This window comes from Polypterus senegalus, chromosome 6 (genome assembly GCF_016835505.1).
Source record: "Polypterus senegalus isolate Bchr_013 chromosome 6, ASM1683550v1, whole genome shotgun sequence".
Classification (NCBI taxonomy): Eukaryota; Metazoa; Chordata; class Cladistia; order Polypteriformes; family Polypteridae; genus Polypterus; species Polypterus senegalus.
The window spans coordinates 129,242,779-129,264,195 of NC_053159.1; the positions used below are offsets into that span (position 1 = coordinate 129,242,779).

The 21,417-nt window shown below is 38.9% G+C and overlaps 1 protein-coding gene across 1 annotated transcript in view; it reads left to right on the forward strand.

Moving 5' to 3' along the window:
- The first annotated feature begins 7,408 nt into the window (after positions 1-7,408).
- ncbp3 (nuclear cap binding subunit 3) overlaps positions 7,409-21,417 on the forward strand; it is a 43,543-nt gene continuing 29,534 nt past the window's right edge. The window contains exon 1 of the mRNA XM_039757169.1: positions 7,409-7,628. Coding sequence (XP_039613103.1) covers positions 7,452-7,628 — 177 coding nt within the window. The 5' untranslated portion in view covers positions 7,409-7,451. The remainder of the gene's footprint in view (positions 7,629-21,417) is intronic.

Sequence of the window (21,417 nt, forward strand, 5' to 3'; positions counted from 1 at the left end):
TTCATCCGGCATTTCCTTCTAAAGTTTCCCTTTGTGTCAGAAGCTAACTCTCCTGAGGTGGCAAAAGGATACGTTAAGTTTTCTCACAAACAACTTGCATATCAGATTTATGTAAAGATTCTGAAGCTCATAAAATTGCTTCTCACTAGCACGATATGGAAAGCCTTTCTATGTCAGACTTCAGGGAGTTTGTTTGTTTGCATGCATAAAATAGCTTGCTTTAGGGAGCATGTTTAGACCCCATCCAGTAACAGCACCCCTCTACACCAGTAATGTTTTATTAAATGGGCTTGTTTTAATTTCACCAAAACTATTAATCACAGAACAATGCCCTTCATGATTATAATGACAGGCCTCAATTAAACTTTATATGAAATTGGGTATATGATAGTTGGTGTGAAATTATTATCCAGTGCTGGCAAATGGCCTAATGGCAAAGATAGGCATTACTAACTGTCTCTGGTAACACTGTGATGACTTACTCAAGTGGGCAAACAAGCAACTTATACACAGTGGAACACCATCTCCTGACACTTTATAATAACAGAGATACTGTAGCATTCAATTGCTCACAGACAGGCTTTTACAGACAAAACTCGGGCAGGGTAAGGTTATTCATCTTACAAAGTAAGTCGGAGTTGAGGACAGAAGCAATGACATTGAGATTTAATGTCCATTCCTTTAATTATTACACTACACTTCCTACTTAAACATACAGAGCGCATACGTCTGTAACAGATATGATATTGTTTAATGTCTGATTAAAGATGGTTTGCTTAATGAAATAACTAGCATATTGAATTGGACCAAAATACTGTATAAGGAATATTTACTTAATTTTAAAATACTGCATTACATAAAAGAAAAATAGTACTTCATCTGGACACTCTGTTCATTTCTCTTTTAGCATAACTTTTTTTAAAAAAAACCATGTTGACTTATACAGTTTCCTGTCATACTGCACATATTGTGTTTTCTACAAAGACCTTGTCCTGCTGTGATAGCAAGTCTTTTGATCATTTGAAGATGACACTGTTAATAATGCTTTTAAACCAGCAAAAAATAGAGAGCTCATACCTTCTCATAATTAGAAACAACCTCAAAGAAGACCAGATAATCTTTAAATGGTTATATTTTGACAGATGCTTCATTTGGAATGAATGACAGCAAACAAATGAGAATGTGTGACCTGGAGTAGAAACAGACATCGGTATTATCTATGGGCTTTGGATTTGTTTAGATGGAGTCCATCCAGAAGTTAATGAAAATGTGAGATAAAAACTAAAGGCAAGCATCGCCCTCTTGTGAGCAATCTGAGTATGGACTTCAAAAATGAGTTTTGGCTGAATAATCGCATTCGAAGCTGTTTCAAAACATGCTTATGTGTTGTGTAGTTATTTGCCTGCTAACGTCTTCCTCATACAAGCGACAGGTTCAGATTTTATCATGTACATGTAGGCCTGCAGTGTGATCTTGTGGCTAAAACACTGAAATACGTGCATTAGGTTTGCTAGCATTCCTGTTAGTGGGCTCTCTTGCCACTCAAGGTTGGTTTGTGCCTTGTGTCTGCTGTTGCCAGGATAGGCTGAGACTTCATGGACAAAGAACTTGAAAACCGAGTATAGAAACTAATAAATCATTCCCTAACCTGCATGATCCTATTGATATTTGTGCAGGCCAAAGCCTAATCTGGCCACAACATGAACAATGTAGGGCCAGTTTATAATCACCAATTAATGTGATTTGCACAACATTGGAATATGAGAGAAAAACCTAAATACCTGGAGAAAAATCCATGAGAACACCAGGAGAACATGCAGACAACACACAGACAGCACCTGAGTTGAGGATTTGAACACAACTGTTACACATTTTTTGTTTTGATAGTCTCAAAAATGCCTCGCAACAAAGAGAACTAGGAAAATACTCTGGTGTGCATAGAAACAAGTCTCAACCAAAACTTTAAAAATAAACAATGTATTAAACAAAACAGAGAAACAAACAAGAAATACACACAAAACAACCAAGGCCCAAAAACTCAACCCAAAAGAAGAATCCCATAAACAGTGCAAAAAATAGTTAGCAAACAGAAAATACAAACGAAAGACTACATTTACAAAAACTCCTTCCAAGTACAATGCACCGCTTTTGAGCTCCCTTTATCTGGGGCATAAATAGCCAGAGAGAATTCTCAGGAGTGTTGATGTCAGGGTGGCCCAGTCTGTTGGGGTACCACCCACAGAACACATGTAACGTATGAAAACACCACATTACCCATGAAAATGAAATAACAAATAAAAGAATACTATCCATCCATCATCCAACCCGCTATATCCTAACTACAGAGTCACGGGGGTCTGCTGGAGCCAATCCCATCCAACAAACGCCAGGCAGGGCACCAGCCTACCACAGGGGGTACACACACACCAAGCATACACTAGGGACAATTTAGGATCGCCAAATCACCTAACATTCATGTCTTTGGACTGTGGGAGGAAACCCACCCAGACACAGGGAGAACATGCAAACTCCACGCAGGGAGGACCCAGGAAGAGAACCTGGGTCTCCTAACTGCGAGGCAGCAGCGCTACCACTGCGCCACCGTGCCACCCAAACAGGATACTATTAACATAAAAAACATAATTACAATAAACATTAAAAACACTTAAAAATAAACCAAGAAGATATTAAAAATGAATATAAACAAATGTCAGTTAGGAGTGTAAATAGGCTGTATGCAGAATATGCCTTGCATAGGGAAGTTCAGCCACTAGGGGGCCCCAAAAATGTCCCTACACCTAGACATCATCTATGTAGGATCAAATGGTGAACTGCCCCAAATCTCTAAATCCTGCAACAATGCTTGAGCAAAACTGCAATGAGATGAAAAGTTGAAAAGTACATACCGGCAACATTTGAGTCAAAGTTAAAAGCGACCCAGAAGGGATGCTGGAACTAACCTTGGCACTAACCTTATCGTCTGTTTTTCCCCCCACAGTGCCGAGAAGATGGCAAGTAAGTGCCAATGGCACCGCCCCTTCCAGTTCACCTGCTACATATTCAGTGGTTCCCAAAAGGAGGCATCATTCGATATAAGAACGTATGTACTACTTATGTAACTATCACAGGCTTACCAACCAGGGAAAGGTTCCTCATGCTAGAATCATGCCTTTAGTTTATTTAATGCCATCGAGAATTCATTTTTGTTTGGACTATTTTCCTAATTAAACGGGGACAACAGGGTTGGCTCCCCAAACATTTCTCCTTGCAAACCTGCAGTTTCTTCCAACAATTATATAATTAATTTTGAAAGTGATTCAAATCTGATATGGTGATGTATCAATATTTACTATAAATCTTGAAAATTAATAAAAATGAATTCATCAGGCAGAAGTGAACTAAAAGACAACCAAGAATACCAGCTACTGTACATGCTGACTGCTGACATGCTGAATAGTTTACAAACCAGATGTCTGAGAGTCTGTCAACTCTCAAGTACTTAAAGTTGAGTTGAATCGTCATTGTCATTATCTATACATAGAAACCTGAGGACATTAGATATGAGCCAAAACCGGTGGGAACATGATGTGAAGGGGTTTAATCTAAAATATTATGAAAATTCCATAATTCTGAGGTGGCACTTGATTACTTGTCTGACTGCAAGACGCATTCATAAAAAATACATGCTTTTTTGTACTTGACAACTTTCTGAAAATATTGAATCTGGCTTACATTAATGAAAAAAAAAATCGACTGCATAATTGCTCTCTATTTAATCACATGCAACCTCCTAAATCATAAAGAAGTATGTTTCATTAAGAGAGAGAGAGTTGAAGAGCTTGCGCTAATACAGTGCATTGCTGCACCCACCACATGACAAATCAACTCAGGACCCCCAGATGTAACACCTCAGCACACACAAGTTCAGATGGAATGGAACAATGTGAGGTTTTTTATGGTGGCTGGAGGGCCAATTCTGCCACCAACCCCCAGGTTTTTCCCTGCAGGTTGGAGGGCCTACCTACAGGGCTGGATGCAGATTAACGTCATACCCAAGACAAAGCAATTGCAGGTTAAGGGCCTTGCTCAGGGGCCCAACAGAGTAGAGTCACTTTACGGCGTTTACGGGATTTGAACTGGCAACCTTCTGATTACCTACCTCAGAGCCACCACTCTGCCTGTTCCATTAAGGTCTCTAAAATAAACAGACTCTCCTAATATAATCAGAAAAATTCAATCATATCAAAATATAGTGATAATATTCAAACATTTACTCAAGATTTGTGTTTACTAATACTTGTCAACATCTGCAAATAACGCAGTATCACCATCCAATCAGTGCACGCCATTAGAGCATTTTTTCCTGCAAAAGTTACCAGGAGCAAAGAGTACAATCTGGCAAGTTATATATGTTTTAATGCAAGTTTTACTGTAAACCTATGTGATAAAATGTATCTAATCTAATAATAATTTAAATAAATTAGCCATAAGCAGTGCAAAAAGCAATGTCCTGCATCCTTTTCTGCATCAGTGTCTCCAATGCTGCACCAGTTTGATAATTATTATTGTGGGATTGTTATTTATGATGTAGCCTGTAATTTCTGCCCACCCTCCATGTTTATAACAAGTCAATGCCCACGTCCATATGTACAGAGTTTGACTCATATGAATATTTTGCTTTATTCAATGTCTGTCTGTCTGTCCACTTTTCATGAGAAAACTACTTAACAGATTTAGATCTGTTTTTTTTCTATAATTTGCTTGAACATTCCAGTTGATTTTGCGATCTCTCTCATCGCGTTAAGTATCATAGTTCGCTTGTGGTACAGATTTATTTGTGTGAATCCGAGAGAGGGTAGAGCCCAGGGGAGGAGGAAGCGTGATGTCGGGGTTAGGGAGCCAGGCAGGGCCTTCCTCACTGTCCTGTTTCAATTCTATGTGGGTGAAGCTGCAGAGGATGGCTAGTAAAATATACAGGATGGGGCAAAAAAAGCCCAGGGAAAGTACCATGGCTGACTCATAACAATATCTGAAGTCATAGCTAATGCTGATAAGCAGTCAGTCGGTCAGTCATTATCAAACCCGCTATATCCTAACACAGGGTCACGGGAGCCAATCCCAGCCAGCACAGGGCACAAGGCAAGAACAAACCCCAAGCAGGGCACCAGCCCACTGCAGGGTGCACAAACACACACACCAGGGACAATTTAGGATTGCCAATGCACCTAACCTGTATGTCTTTGGACTGTGGGAGGAAACCCATGCAGACATGGAGAGAACATGCAAACCTGGGACCCAGGTAGCGAACCCAGGTCTCCTTACTGTGAGGCAGCAGTGCTATTACCACTGTGCCACTGTGCTGACCTGCTGATAAGCATATTTTTCAAAGTGTTACAGTAGATTCCAAAACTTAACATTTGTCCACTCACCTAAATATTCAGCACATCTGCTTTTGTTCAATACAACTTAAAAGAACAGAGGGAATCCAAATGATATGAAGAAGAAAAAAGATCATCTACTGAACGTTTTCACACTCTTCAGTCCAGGGCCCGGAGCCATTCCCAGATCCACTTAGATTGTCACCGGACACAACCCACATTCTCATCCACATCCACCTTCTGTCAGACTGGTGCACTTCAGAGTCAGATATCTTTAGGAGGAAAACTAGAGTACCTGGATTAAAATTGAAATACACAGAAAGAAACACTTAATATCTAGAAACCCTACAGGGCTGTGAGACTGCACCACCCTAACTAAATAATTTACAGTTATTTTCATAGTTGATGCTATTATGCAAAGAGACTTAAAAATCACATTGACATTTGTATGCATACATTTCATACAATCTGAGAACTGGCAGTCGTGCAGTAAATGAACTTCCATGTAAACTCTCCATGTTCCTGAACTGACGTGGTAGCCAAGTGTGCCATAAGAGAACATGAGAGAAGAGACAGCAGAAATTTACCAATGACAAACAAATTTACAGTGTTTCACAGGAAATATCAATGGGTTAAAGGTGATTATCACGCATTCACGTTTCTCATCTCCACTCTTACTCTCCATGAAAAATATCAAATATAAACATTTAAGATGTCATCAGCTGACATATTAAACTCTGTATGCGTAAGCACATTAATAACTACACTTCAATGTTTCATTTTTTCAACTTATCAGAACTGTTTGTTTGACTTTCCTTAACGAGACATTCAATAAGTATGAATTGCTGTAAGCCATCCTAATTCTGGGTGTTCAAAAGAAATGTAATGGTTTACTTTATGAGGTAGAAGTACTGTATATAATGAACATTAATTGTTGTGTCAGATATTTAAAATATTAAAATGTGTGCTTCATTTCAGATGTTCAAAGTCTAAATATTCTCCATTGCAACAGAATTTTTTAATTTTTCACCCTCTGATAGAGGTGCATAGAGGACTATAAAGGATCCAAAATAACATAATTTTTGTAATCACTGGCCATGAATCATTCTAAAATTAATTTTCACATGCTTATGTTGGAAACTTGTCATATTTGACCTTTTAGGAGTGACTTTTAGAGGGTTAGAACCACCCATAAAGAGTCAAATATGACAAATATGGGCAGAGTGGTGACTCTGAGGCTTAGAATCTGCGCTGGTATCCCGAAGATTGCCGGTTCAAATCCCTGTCGCTGCCAAAAGAATTCATATTCTGCTGGGCCCTTAAGCAAAGCCCTTAACCTGCAATTGCTCCAGGGGCGCTGTACAATGGGTGACCCTGCGCTCTGACTCCAAGGGGTATGCGAAAACTAACAAATTCCTAATACGAGAAATTGTATAAGGCGAAATAAAGAACAAAAAAAAAGTTGATCGTATTTGTGATCCGCAACCTGAAGCTTTGTATCTCATTAGGGGTGAACCCCTGGGGTCGGCTGAAGTGGCATACACAACTGCAAGTCCTTCTGATCATTTTTGCTAGTAACACCTGTTGGTTATAAGGGGGTGATTTCCTGCACAGATATGGCCCAGAAACACCTAAAATGTGTGGTTTCTCGGGTATAGAGCGCCAAACCCCAAAAAGCTTCGTGTCTTACATAACCAGACATCAAGACGTGCCAAACGGTATATCCTATGAAAGTTTAGTTAGTCAAGAACAACTCGACAAAAAACTGTAAAGCAATTTCAAAGCGTCAATTCTTATTTTCTCTGTGTTCCTAGAGCGTTTTATATTAAAAACAATCAATAATTCCTAATTGTGCATCTTGTATAACGCGGTGGAGTGCAATATTTAAAATTCTGTCACCTCCACAGTTGTTCTACTCTTCTGCGGTAAAATGTGCGGAATCGGAATGCTCTCGCTCACCAGCACAGTAAACTCGTGACTATGCGCCCTCCAGCCTGAGGTGGCGCTGTGAATTAATCAGCTCCCGGAAGCCCCACTCAATCTCCATGGTTCGGATCTGTTTGCAGAGTTAGGATGGCAGCAGTTCGTAGCTTGCAGGTCTCGGTGAAGTCCGAGTCAGGCTCTGAGCGTTCAGATTCTGAGTCTGACTCAGAATCGGACCAGGACACTCGTGAACCTGAACCTATGGAAGTCGAAGAGGGCGAGCTGGAGTCCGTTCCAGTCCGCCGATCTCTTAAAGAACTGATCCCGGTAAGTGTGGCCTAGCAGACCGCGCACTAGATTTGGTGTAGCGGCGGGGAGTTCAAAGCCCATTGCGGAAGGAATATCGTGTATGGAAGTTTGAAATGGGCGTTTGTTTGTGGGGAAGGGATCATGTGGTAGAGGAGAGAAATTTATGGTCGGCCACTGGCTTTCTAAATGAAAGAAAACTGGGTAAAGATGGTTGAGTATTTGCAGCAATAGCATATTCTCATTCTTCATTAAACGTGTGCATTTCTGTTTTAACACGTGTCATATAGAAATGGGTAACCTGTTGTATTTTTTATTGTCAGCCTGTGTGCATTTTAGTTTTTTTTTCATATTTGTTTTTTGCTTTTTTAAACCGTAGTTTCTGTGCAGCTCTTATGTCAAACTTTCATCGGATTATTCATCACAAAGTACATGTATTAGCCGCTTTTGGATTTGCAGAAGTAAATGCTCATCATCTTTCCTTTTTTTTTTTTTTTGCAAAATTTATTCATACATATCACTAATGTCTGGTTTTGCCAGTTAGATTACGAGCTTAAATTTAAAAACACAGGGCTTTGAGCTTGGATGCATGAATTCAGCCCAGAAAAAAGAAGTTGTCTAAGATGCCATTTTATCATCTTATGGTACTTTTAAGTTACTGCACTGATCTCTGTCATATTCATCATGACTGTCACTGTACTGTAAATGGATGGGTACCAGGCACTAATTAATATGAGAAATCGGATAACATTTTTCAATAAATGCTTACTTGCATAGATGAATTTTACAATACACCTTAACAGGCTAAAGCAATGCACACAAGTTTAGTTATAACAGATGAGCAACATAATAAATTAATAATAATAGTATCATGCAAGTCAATGATACCTTAACGCTATATAGATTTCTTCAAAATTGAGACATTGTTTTTTTAACATCAGCAGACAGTTTGCTGGAGATGTTTCTGCTGTTTTTGTCATTGCTCACTCATCAGAATATTTTACTGTAGAGCTGACATAAATCTGTAAGGTTTCCACCTTAATAAAAGGATAAGTACCTGGTTGTTGTGTCTCAGTCATTCCAACAGATGGCACATCACGAACATTTGTTGTAATACATTGTATTTGTCATTTAAACAGATGGCACATCACAAACATTAACACTGCTTTTACAAAACTAGAATGCATATGTCTGTATTTTGTGATATTTGTCTTTACTACTAATAATATCCAACTGCACAGCCAGAACACTGTTCGTCACCGCAGGTCATTGTCAGCAGTTCTTGACCAGCAATTATAGGATGGAAGTTAAAGTTAGAGGTTAGTATGGTTAGCATGTATGATAAATTGTTAAAGTTAGGAGTTAGTTAAAACAGGCTGGGGCATAAAGATTTCCCACATTTTGAAGGAGTATTAAAAATGAACGAAGCTATCTAAAAAAAATTGTATATGTTTCTGAAAAGGGTGGCGCTACTGCCTCACAGTTAGGAGACCCGGGTTCACTTCCCATTGTTCTCCCCGTGTCCACGTGGGTTTCCTCCGGGTACTCCGGTCTCCTCCCACAGTCCAAAGACATGCAGGTTAGGTGCATTGGTGATTCTAAATTGCCCCTAGTGTGTGCTTGGTGTGTGTGTGTGCTTGGTGTGTGTGTGTGCTTGGTGTGTGTGTGTGCTTGGTGTGTGTGTGCTTGGTGTGTGTGTGCTTGGTGTGTGTGTGCTTGGTGTGTGTGTGTGTGCGCGCGCCCTGCGGTGGGCTGGTGCCCTGCCTGGGGTTTGTTTCCTGCTGTGCACCCTGTGTTGGCTGGGATTGCCTCCAGCAGACCCCCCATGACCCTGTAGTTAGGATATAGGAGGTTGAATAATGGATGGATGGATGTTTCTGAAAAGTATATAAAAAGCAGTTTTGTTTTAATGGGTTTTAAAAATCATATCGGACAAATAGCAGCCGTCGTTAGCAATACATCGCTGAAGACATTCCTGAAAGTTCTCCATCACTCTCCGGGTCATCTCAGGCAGAATGGTGTTGATTTTCTGTCTGATCCTTTCCTTCAAATCCTTAAGAGATCAACGACAATGTTTGAAAACATTTTCCTTTAGCTATCCCCAAAGGAAAAAATCACATGGGCTTAAATCTGGTGACCATGCCAGCCACCCCACGTCTCCACTTAAAGAGATCAAATGCCCAGGGAATTCTTCCCTCAATGCTCAGAGCGAATGTCGTGCTGTGTGAGCTGTGGCCCCGTCCTGTTGAAATCACACATGTTCTGTCCAAAGTCTGCCAGGTGATTTTCTTTTCAGTGTGGACTCAGTTGCCTGAAGGTTAGAAATCCATAGCAAAATCATTTTATGGCCATAGTCAGAAGGAAATGAGGGCTAAAATAACAACAGTGTGACTTACAGACCAGCAACGTAGCTTCTAAGCTGCACTACCTGAGGTTTTAGAACATTTTCTATCCATCCGTCCATTTCTTATCCCACTTCTCCAGGGCAGCTGGAGCCTACCCCAGCAAGCATTGGATTCAAGGCAGAACAGTCACTAGACAGGGTGTAAGTCCATTGCAGGGTGAACACACGTACACACTAAAACCAATTTAACAGTGCCAGTCCTAACCTGCATGTCTTTGGAAGCCAGCGTGGACACAAGGAAACAAAATGCAAGCTTTACTCAGGGAGGACCCGGGGCTTCACTGCTACTCTACCAGCATGAAATCCACAATGATTTTTTTTCCTTGTACCTTATTGTATTCTAAAACAGAACCAAGATTCTCAAAACTATTAATGTGTTAAGCTGCATCCTCATTAGCATCAAAATGTTGATGGGTCATTGCATAAAATGTGAACATGTAAGACTACGTTCAACAACAGCAACATTTCTTTATATAACACATTTTCATACAAACAGTAGCTCAAAGTGCTTTACATAATAAAGAATAGAAAAATAAAAGACACAATTATAAAACAAAATAAGTCAACATTAATTAACATAGAATAAGAGTAAGGTCCAATGGCCAGGAGGGACAGAAAAAACAAAAAAAAACTCCAGACGGCTGGAGAAAAAAATAAAATCTGTAGGGATTCCAGACCATGAGACCGCCCAGTCCCCTCTGGGCATTCTACCTAACATAAATGAAACAGTCCTCTTTGGATTTAGGATTCTCACGGAAGGGCTTGATGATGATGATGATGATGGTCATCACATTCAAGCATTGCTGTGTGAGGTGTAATCAAAGTCTGACCTATTGAAACACCAGTAAAACAAAACACGATTATTTTTCTATGTGATACATGTGAGCAGTGTGCACTTGTCATAACATTCACCAAGCTTTGTCGAAGCCACTCAAATCTAAGGTTTTGTCTTACTTGTGTAGCTGACTTGATGTCGTCATCATTGCAAGTCCTGTGGAGGTAGCACTTCAGATTAGGGAGCAGGTATTAGTCATGCTTTACCAAGAATGGAGAAGAGTGTCATGGATCCTTTTGAAAGCCACAGTTTTGCAGAACAGCATTTGCAGCCCGTGCATTGTCATGAAGTAAATCGGGGATGGCAGAAAGCCTTTTTTTGCCTCTTTTCCCTGGTTGCCCACCATAATCACAAAAGCAAGTCAGTCTAATATTGACCAGTTATGTGGGCTTTTGGAGCCATGTGATCAATATAGACTATTGCCTTTAGCATCATAGAAATGTGCACCTAATCCTGCTGGCATTGATTTGAACCTTGGATTTCTTTGGTGTTGAAGGATCGCCATACATTGATCGTGTTTGGAATTTAAGTCATAGCAATTTATCCAGTTGTCATCCCACTTATGAAATGCTTTTTTAATTACACCCAACAAAAATGTATTATCTCAGTGTTCTCCATAGAATGTTGAATATAGTGTAGAATGCACTGTTACTCTCTATTCTTCATAATGTTTTGCTCCATGGTGGCAACATTTTCTTGTCTTCGACATGTCGACGGCTTGTCAGATGTTGAGTCATCTTCCAGAAACACCCTGCCACAACTGAATTCTGCTAAAAGGGTCCTGGCACACGTTGAATATGTGAGAATGAATCACCAGAGGTGTATGGTCTTTAAACATTTTCTAAAAAATCTAAAAGGTTGCAACTTGTAATTCTCATATGTAGCACTCGGGTCCCTTACAAAATAAGCACAATAAAATAGCCCTTTCAGATATAGGCATGACACATTTTTATCACCCCTTGTACCTTATGCAAAATTCAAGACATTGTTTATTTCAATATAAACTATTTGGGTTCATTATGGTGCCGCTGCAGTTGACTGCACCTTGTTAAATTCTTTTGATACTGGAGTGTTTGAACCTGCTTTTAATTATTTTTCAACTGAAGAAAGAAATTGCTTACTGTCACGTTTGTTCATTTCTTTATGCCATTCTATTCAGGTAATAGATGTTGTTGCTATGATATATGGAGGAATATTTTGGACAAAATGAAATAAATAAATAAATGCGTAAATAAATAAAAGTACTGTGAAATGTGAGCATAAATAAATAAATGTGTCATGAAATGAGAGCCTTAATAAATAAATATGTCATGAAATGAGAGCATAAATAAATAAATGTGTCACGAAATAGGTTTTTCGTTGCTTATTTATTTATTTCATTTTGTCCGTAACATTCCTGCAAACCGGCATGAAATACGACTTGAAATAAAACTGTCACTTTCATTCGTCAAAGTTGAGAGGGTGGGCTCTAACACGCCCTCTAGTTACTGATTGGTGAATCGATAGCACAAGAATTCATTAGAAAAATGCTTACTACTGCCGATGAAATGGATTCTGCCGAAGATATTACGTATTTCAGAGAGTGAATTGAAGATTTATCGGAAGAAATTACAATGTTGGCGGCCCTTTTAGAACTGAGTATTTGACCCTTGTTTTACGAGTATAAAGTCAGTTGCATATTCGCAGCTACTTTTTCAAACAACTGTACAGCTCTGATCAGTGGCAAAGTTGTTCATCCATCCATCCATCCATTTTCTAACCCGCTTGTTCAGTTCAAAATATTAGTTGGAGCTGCTTTGGGCATTCCATGTCAAAGTACCTAAACTAATACAGCCATTGCAGCTTACCGTATATCAAACTGGCTCATTCGTCTTGTGATCGTTTTCTCCGATACACCATATAGATCTGCAATCTGTCGTACTTTTAAACCGCATAACAGAAGGTGTTCTATTGACTCAGCTGGAATGTCAAAGGATGGACGTCTAAAGCAGGGAACTGCGTCACCAGAACTGGAGTGTAGTAGAGTTCGTTCCACCTGTTCTTCGATAATTTCAAAATCAGTTTCATCTATATCGGAGTCTAAAAGGGCCGCCAACATTGTAATTTCTTCCGATAAATCTTCAATTCTCTCTCTGAAATACGTAATATTTTCGGCAGAATCCATTTCATCGGCAGTAGTAAGCATTTTTCTAATTAATCCGTGTGCTATCGATTCACCAATCAGTAACTAGAGGGCGTGTTAGAGCCCACCCTCTCAACTTTGACGAGTGAAAGTGACAGTTTTATTTCAAGCCGTATTTCATGACGGTTTGCAGGAATGTTACGGACAAAATGAAATAAATAAATAAGCAACGAAAAACATATTTCGTGACACATTTATTTATTTATGCTCTCATTTCATGACATATTTATTTATTAAGGCTCTCATTTCATGACACATTTATTTATTTATGCTCGCATTTCACAGTACTTTTATTTATTTACGCATTTATTTATTTATTTCATTTTGCCCGAAATATTCCTCCATAATGATAAGCCTGCAGCTTTCTGTGTGTCCCGCAGAGTCACCCTTTTTAGTTCTCCACGCCACGACTTCTGCCCCATTTGGCAGTGAAAAGCAGAAATATTATGTTCAGTTTCCTTCCCCTAAGTTTTATAATTGCAGCCATGCCCAACTTCAGTTTTACACTTTTTTGATGAGAAATGTTGAGAAGTTAGTAGATACCCTTCCCTTCTTTTTATAGTTACTATCGTTCCAGAATGAAATAACTATGCAGAGATTACAGATGAAAGTTAGCAATTTCGTTTGCTGATGCTGGAGATCTTAACATCTGGGATTGCAGGAATGTAAGAAAAAAGGAGCATAGGCTCGATGCGATGTATTTCTTAACATTTATTGCTTCATCATGGCAAAATTTCAAAAGCGCAATCTGGGCTATATATTTATTGATCTCACAACCGTTTATCCTGGGGCATAAATTGTATGTGTTTTATTTTTTTTTTTTTCATTTGTGAATTTGCCTTTAAGCATGTAAATCCTATGTAGATGGATCAACTACAGTAACGACACTTTCTGGGGGATGTCGAATACTGTAAAAAAGCAGGTCTTCTTGCTGAATATATTCTTACAGGAGTAGTGGCTGGTACACCTTACTGTTCAAAGTAAAGTGACCAAATGGGAATACTGATGTACTGTATCAAGACTTATTATTTTTCCTCTGCCAACACCATTGAAGATTGACATATAATGCTAGATAGAAATATCAAAGAACAAAACATCCTTACTTTCAGCATTTACATGCCGTACCTTGATTTGACCTACGAGTAGGCTTATTTGTTGTGCCAAGGAAGGTAGTATGTATTGTACATTTAGGCAAAAAAAAAAAAAAAAAATTTGCAATATCGTCTTGCATTTGTTTTTTAAGTCGACGTTTCATCCCAAGAAGGTTTTTATGTGAGGCAGTAAATTTAAGTGGTTCACTGGTAACTTTCTTGACAATAAAATATTAAGAAAGTGAGAGAGATGCTCATAGGCTGTAGAAGGAAAAAGACAGCTGTTCCTCCTGCACAAATAAACAGCGAATGAGTTGAGTGAATCACATCCCAAATATTTTGAATTCATAGTGCCCTGGTTTCTGGTATGAAATGTGATTATAGACATTTTCTTTCATGAACTGGATATATTGAGTTTTAAGAATTGTACTAAATGGATCTGCTCTTCAGAGCAACCTGCCAGTTCTTCTCATCTTTGTTTTTGTAAACTTGTTATATTCAAGGTAATGTTCAACTGATTGCTCATTATCTGCAGTTTAAACTTAATTTGTGTAGTTTTACAAAAACTGAAAGTCTACAATGCAGAATAAAAGCAGGGTAGAGACAATACAAGTGATCATTTGTGCTTTCACTGCAGCTGAAATTAAGGGGTTTCTCTTTATTTCCACTACTCTGTATATTTCCTTTCTTTTTTCCTAATTTTTATCATTCATTTTTTAAGTCACCTAAGCTGTTTTCCCCAGATTGTGAAATGAAATTGGTTACCTTGACTGAGCTTCTTTTGTGTATCACCAGTTATTGTTGTTTCTGTAAAGTAATTTTGATATTGTTTACGTGCATTTTGTTTTAGCAGCAGTATCAGTGTTAGGTGCCAAAAGAGGTCTAAATTAATTCATTGTCATAAGCTCATTTTTACATTCAGAATCACTTGGAGTTTGACCCAATCTATCCATAAAGCATTTAGCAGGAACCAGTGAATAAAGACATCCAAAAATCAGTGACAATTCAAATTAAGTTGTCTTTCTCTAATGGTATTTGAAAATCATGTTCTCTGTTGCAGTGACTGAAAAGTTTAGATTCTTTGAGACAAAAAAAACAAGGTTCTTGAACTCTGGGGGCCCATCAAGAATGCAGCTTTTCATTGTAGCTTTTTCCTCCTTTTACCTGAACTGGATGCAGTATGATTTCACCTTGCTGTCGAGTAACAGTTTCAACATTGATTACATCATTTGAAATAAAGTAGTATAAGTTGGGATGTTTTATACACAATATGAACAAGTATTCTAAAATGCTTCTGCAAGTCATTTTTGGTAATAATGCAGATGTTACAGTGTCTCCTGTTTAGTGTTATTATTTTTTTTGCTGTATTTGTGTCTGCCACTGTATTTAGATAGATAGATAGATACTTTATTAATCCCAAGGGGAAATTCACATAATCCAGCAGCAGTATACTGATACAAAGAAACAATATTGAATTAAATAGTAATAATAATGAAGAAAAAAAAACATTTAATACAAGTAAGGGAACAAATATTGCCAAAATTAAATTAATTTAAAAGCAGAATGTTTAAGTCATCTATATACAAAGCTAAGGCAAAAATACACATTTTTCTAAATCAAAAATAACACACTGCCATATTGCACACAAAGCAGACCAAAAAAGGCCAGCTAACTAAACAGATTGTGTAATTAAAGCAGAAAATTATCCCTGCATTATGAAGATGACTGGAGGTTACAGTCTCCCGGTCATTAGAACCATTAGAATAGTAACAAGTAGCCAACCCGCGGCATAGTATATGCCGCATTATTATTTATTGATGTGTGAACACTTCCTGAAAGACACAGTTGTCCAAATAAGAAGAGTTTGAGGATACGCCTGTGAGTGAATGAAAAGACGGAACTCCTGAGAGAGCAACATAAAATTGTCCGTAACTGAAAATAGTTTTTGGCAGATACAGGCATATCTTTTTGAAAGTTTGGCCCTGTGGCTTATTAATTGTCATTGCAAACGCCAATCTAACTGGAAATTGTCTGCGTGTAAAAGGCAAATTTGAATCTGATGGGGTCAGGGAAATCCGGGGAATAAGTGCAGTTTGTGAGGTAGCAGATGTGATATTCTTACACTCCAGAACATTGCGGTGAATGTTGGTAACAAAGTCTAGTGCCATTACAGAGATGGATCTCCTCAACCATGTGCAAATCCATTCAACACAAACGTTTGTCTGCAGCCACGCTAATGTGACGTCACCTTCCCATGATCCTCTTACTGAAAAACATTTACAAACGCATTTCACACCAGAATTTCAATGCAACGTTTGCTCAAAAAAACTTCACGCTCCAGAAATATCTCAAAGCACATTTAAACACACACTCCACTGAACAAAGGCATTCCACACAGGTCTTTCAATGCACTATTTGTTCAAAAATGTTCCGACTGCAGAGAGATCTCAACGCACATTTAAAATCACACTCCACTGAACGAATTATGCAATGTGAACATTGCCAGCAATACTTCAAAATAATTTGTGCTCTCAAGAAGCACTTACAAACTCATTCTAATTCCTTTCAGTGTCAACTCGCAAACGCATTCAGTTTTACGCTGCTTTTCAAGAAGATACCACCATTCCCGTCCAAGAACATAACATTGGCCTACCTACCGCAGTATGTACTTCTTGCAATGCTCTTCATTGGCCATCAGAGGAGTTGGCAGGCCTGGCCCTGTCGTGCGTATCCCATGGTCTTACAGTTGGCGGGCGGTGCTCTGTGAGTTGGCAGGCATGGCTCTCTGTCTTGCTTGCCCTTAGTGAATGGCGGGCGGGGCTCTGTCGTGCATTCCCCATGATGCGGGAGGAGGGTTAGAGTGGGCAATCGGGGCTATGTCGTGCGTACCCCATGCTCGGCGACTTAGTCGATTATATATAAAAGCAGCCAGAACCGAAAAGAACAATGAAAAGTCAGCATGGCTCAGAAGTAAGTGCATGTGGACTGTAGCACAGACAAAAGCGACTGAGGCTGTGTTTGGTGAGTTGTTGCGTGCGGGTACATTAGCAGGCAGTGCACATGCCTTGAAAGCGACGGTGGATGTGGGAGGAGGCTACAGTTGGCGGGCGGGGCTCTGTCAAGCGTATCCCATGGTCTTGCACTTGGCGGGTGGGGCTCAGTGAGTTGGCGAGCGTGGCTCTCTGTCTTGCGTACGTCTTGCGTGCCCTTAGTGAATGGCGGGCGGGGCTCTGTTGTGCGTTCCCCATGACGCAGGAGGGTTAGAGTGGGCGGTCAGGGCTCTGTCAGGCGACTTGGTCGATTATCTATATAGAAAAGCAGCCGGAACCAAAAAGAACAATGAAAAGTCAACAGTAGATGCGGGAGGAGGGTTACAGTTGGTGGGCGGTGCTCTGTCGAGCGTATCCCATGGTCTTAGAGTTGGCGGGTGGGGCTCTCTGTCTTGCATGCCCTTAGTGATTTGCACTTACTTATAAACATGCAACACATCGCCAATCTCCAGTGTCATCATTAGTGTGTATAATGCATTCAAGTAAAACCATGTTTGTTTTTTCATCATATAAGCTAATGAAAAAAACAATCTGCTTCTCCATTTTTGTAACCCCACCTCTCACGTACACGGTTGTGTTCTCAGTCCCTATTCCTAGCGTCGGCCAGCCCATTGTGGGGCACCAGCCTATAATTTCATAACCTGCACATGTCTGGATTATGGGGGATAAACAAGAGTACCTTGTGGCAGCCATCACAGACACAGGGAACACACATAAATTACCCCAGGGGTGCCTAGGCCAAGATGGGAAAAAAAAAAATTGTATTTGTTTTTAAATAATTAATCAAACTTTCAGGAAAAGTCATGTTTGATGATGCAGTGTGCTATTAAGGGACATTAATTATTAAAACAACAGCTTTACACTGACTTTTTTGGCCAAACTATGTAGAAGTGAGGCCTCCATTCTCCAGCATAAACTACATTAGGTGCTTTGAATAGCCTTTTAGATATCTACTCTCTCAAAGAAAAAAAATGGGTTTGAACACTTGGCTGCAGTATTCACCCTTTAGAGAAGAGTTGCCCTGAATAAAGACTTGAAATTTCTAAAATGACATGGGCCATGGTAGTTGCAGATTAAACCTTTCCCCATACACTATATTGGCTGTTTTTCAGTGCACTACATGTCAAGAAGAAACTCTGCACTGTCTGTAGCTCTGTGATCTTATGCTGCAGACAATAAATGCACTGTCTTATCTAAAATATTATGAGTGGTCTTCAGTTTTGATGCTGCGGGTACAGGACAGGTCAAAAGTGGTGCATTTGTTTTAAAAATAAAGTGAAATGTTCACACAAGTGTCCCTGTAACTATGATTTAGACCACTTACCTAAGTAACTTCAATATGTTTTATATCCCAAAGTGAGTTATGGCGAGTTCAGGTATAGTAATATTTGGGTAATGTGAAGAATCGGCTTACATCTTTTTTTTTATTTCAGATGCTATTTTAATGCTAGATGGGTTTGATGAGACAGAGTAGAATAAGCAGGAGAGAGTCTGGATTTTTGTGACTCTGCAGTGATTAAAAAGTAAGCACAGTACAATTAAAACTAAAAGTGTGATCCAGTTATTGAATTGCAGACAGAAGTTGTCCATGTCACTTCCAGGGAAAATAATTTACATCATCCTGGCTGACTTGGAAATGATGTACCAATGACTTTTTGATCAATCATTCTTGATGCTGGTGACTTCAAAGAGGGAATCAAGGCCTATTCATGGACACTGCTCTATCCAAATGTTAATATTTTTAAATATAAACCTGTGGGACAATCTTAGCAGCATTGGCCTCATCTTACTGCTACTTACAAGCCTGTATTGACAGTAGCTGCTCTTTGTTATCCAAGCCAGAAGTTTGTATGTGTTTTTTTTTTGGTTTTTTTTGTAGTTTGTTTTTATCATTTTTATTTTTTTTTTTTTTTGAGCTTTTGTAAAATTTTAATTTCCCCTTGGGGACAAATAAAATTTTATCTATCTATATTTTAAACTAGTATGGCTTGATCTTAATGTACCAATTGTTGGTCATTAAAATCTGTTGAGTATGACTTGTCCATACAAAGGTTTAGTTGTGTTAGACATTAAGGTGATTCTGAAAATTGCATATCAAGAAGACGTTGTTTTTGCTTGTCTTGAATTGTGGTACCACAGACCTTTAGTTTTATTCATGAACCAACAGATTTAAATAAGTCAAGTGTACTGAGCAATTTTGATGTTAACAAGTACAACCCCCCCTAGTTGTTTTTTGTTAAGAAAATATTAATGCTTAATGTCATGGGTAGAGAAACTGTTGAGATGTTTCATAATATTTAATCAGAAAACAGCTTAAACCTTTATATTGTGCTCTGTTTCCCTCTAATATGATCCAAATTAAAATTACATGTATATTTCTGGGCTGGTCACATGAATAATAATAATAACAATCCCTTGTGTACAGAATGTTTATGTATATGATAGATAACTGTTTTGTTCAACTAGCTGAGCCTGTTGTGTTGAGATAAAGCAAAGCATTGCACATGCTGTAGAGACTGTTTGAAGAAATGTCTTTTGTCCCCCACATCTTCAGTAGGACATTGAAAAAAGTAAAAATGCTTACATCCAAAAATGAAGCACAGATGGTAGTATATTTATTTAGTTGCCATCCACCTTTTTGACCTAACTTCGGGACCACCCCCAACAAAAGCAATTAGTCAGTTACTAAACAACTTGTTCCTAGTTGACAAATCATTTACCTACGTTGTTCATGGTTCTTGCCATTTCAGCGTGCTTTTGCACATTCCACGTGTTTTGTCTTGTCAGGTGGCATTTCTTTCCATTTCCAGCTATTCATTAAGTTGTGTGATCTTGTTCCTGCAGAGGATGAACATGCCACATCTCTGAACTTCTGTGTAACACATTTTTACTTCAGTTGGCATAAGGCAAGCTAATGGTTTGTTACTTTCTTTCAATGCTCGGCTTCCTTAGTTTGTGCCATTCAAGAAATTAGTTTGTTCAGTGGTTTTGAATGTGTTTGTGTGGCTACTTTTAAAATGACCAGGTTGAAATGATCTACCTACATTAAAAATGATATGTATACACACATACCGAGTATACTTTATACATAAAATGTATGTTATACCTTGCATAACTGAATAACCTTTATGGCACACTAACAATTCAATACATTTATGGTCACTACAGTATTTGGATTTAATAATCGGCATGTGGGAAAAGGCTGACTCGCATAAATAAGTAGAGCCGAATAATGCAGTCAAGGAGCTTTGGAATTCAGCCGAATGAAAAATGACGGCTATCCGATTAACTACGATTTTAGTTCCCTTTCTTTTCTCTTTCTCAGATCACTTTTTAGAAGGACATCAGTTTTGTAGTTTTTATGAACAGTTTGAAAGTGCCTTTCCACATTTTCCTTCTTTGGAATAGCAGACAAACGCACTTCGATTGGGACATTGTGAGAGAAAAAAAAATCCTCTTCCAATTCTATATCCAGCCCATACCCGCCCCAAACAATTTTTTTTTTTAAATCCCTTCTTTAGTCGATATAAATTGGAAGGCTAACTAGATCACAGCCGGAGTTTTGCAGTAGCTCGCGCGTTTGATCGTGCGTGTGGGATGATCAGTGTGTTAGAAGAAAGGAGCTCTCGGACTGGCCGCCCTGTATATCAATCAAGTGGCAAATGCCATAGGGAGGATATATGATAGACTGTTAAAATTTTTTTTTTTTTAATGCAACGCGATCTTCCTGTACTACCTTTGCGATCTACTGGTCGTTCACAATCAACACATTGGGCACTCCTGTACTACACTGATGTTGGACAAGAATGTATGGCCCATAGTTAGTGCCCCAGTTCATCTCAGAAGTGTTCATTAGAGTTAAGGTCAGGACTAACTTGTCAACACCTAACTTGTCAAATCATGTCTTCATGGACCTGGCATTGTGCACAGGGGCAAAGTCATGAAACGGAAACTATCCAAAACTATTATCACAAAGTTGGAAGTGCACAGTTGTCTCAAATGTTTTTGTATGCCGTAGTATTAATAGTAACCTTCACTGGAAGCAAGAGTCCAGTTGTAGACCATTATCACACCTCCACCAAACCTTACAAGTAGACACTTTGTAGTCCAGAAGGTAGCATTCTCTTGGCATCGACCAAATCCAGATACATCCATTAGACTTCCAGATACATGTAGTGAAGTGTGATTTATTACTCGAGAACATGTTTCCTCTGATCCAATGTCGGCATTCTTTATAAACCATTCCAG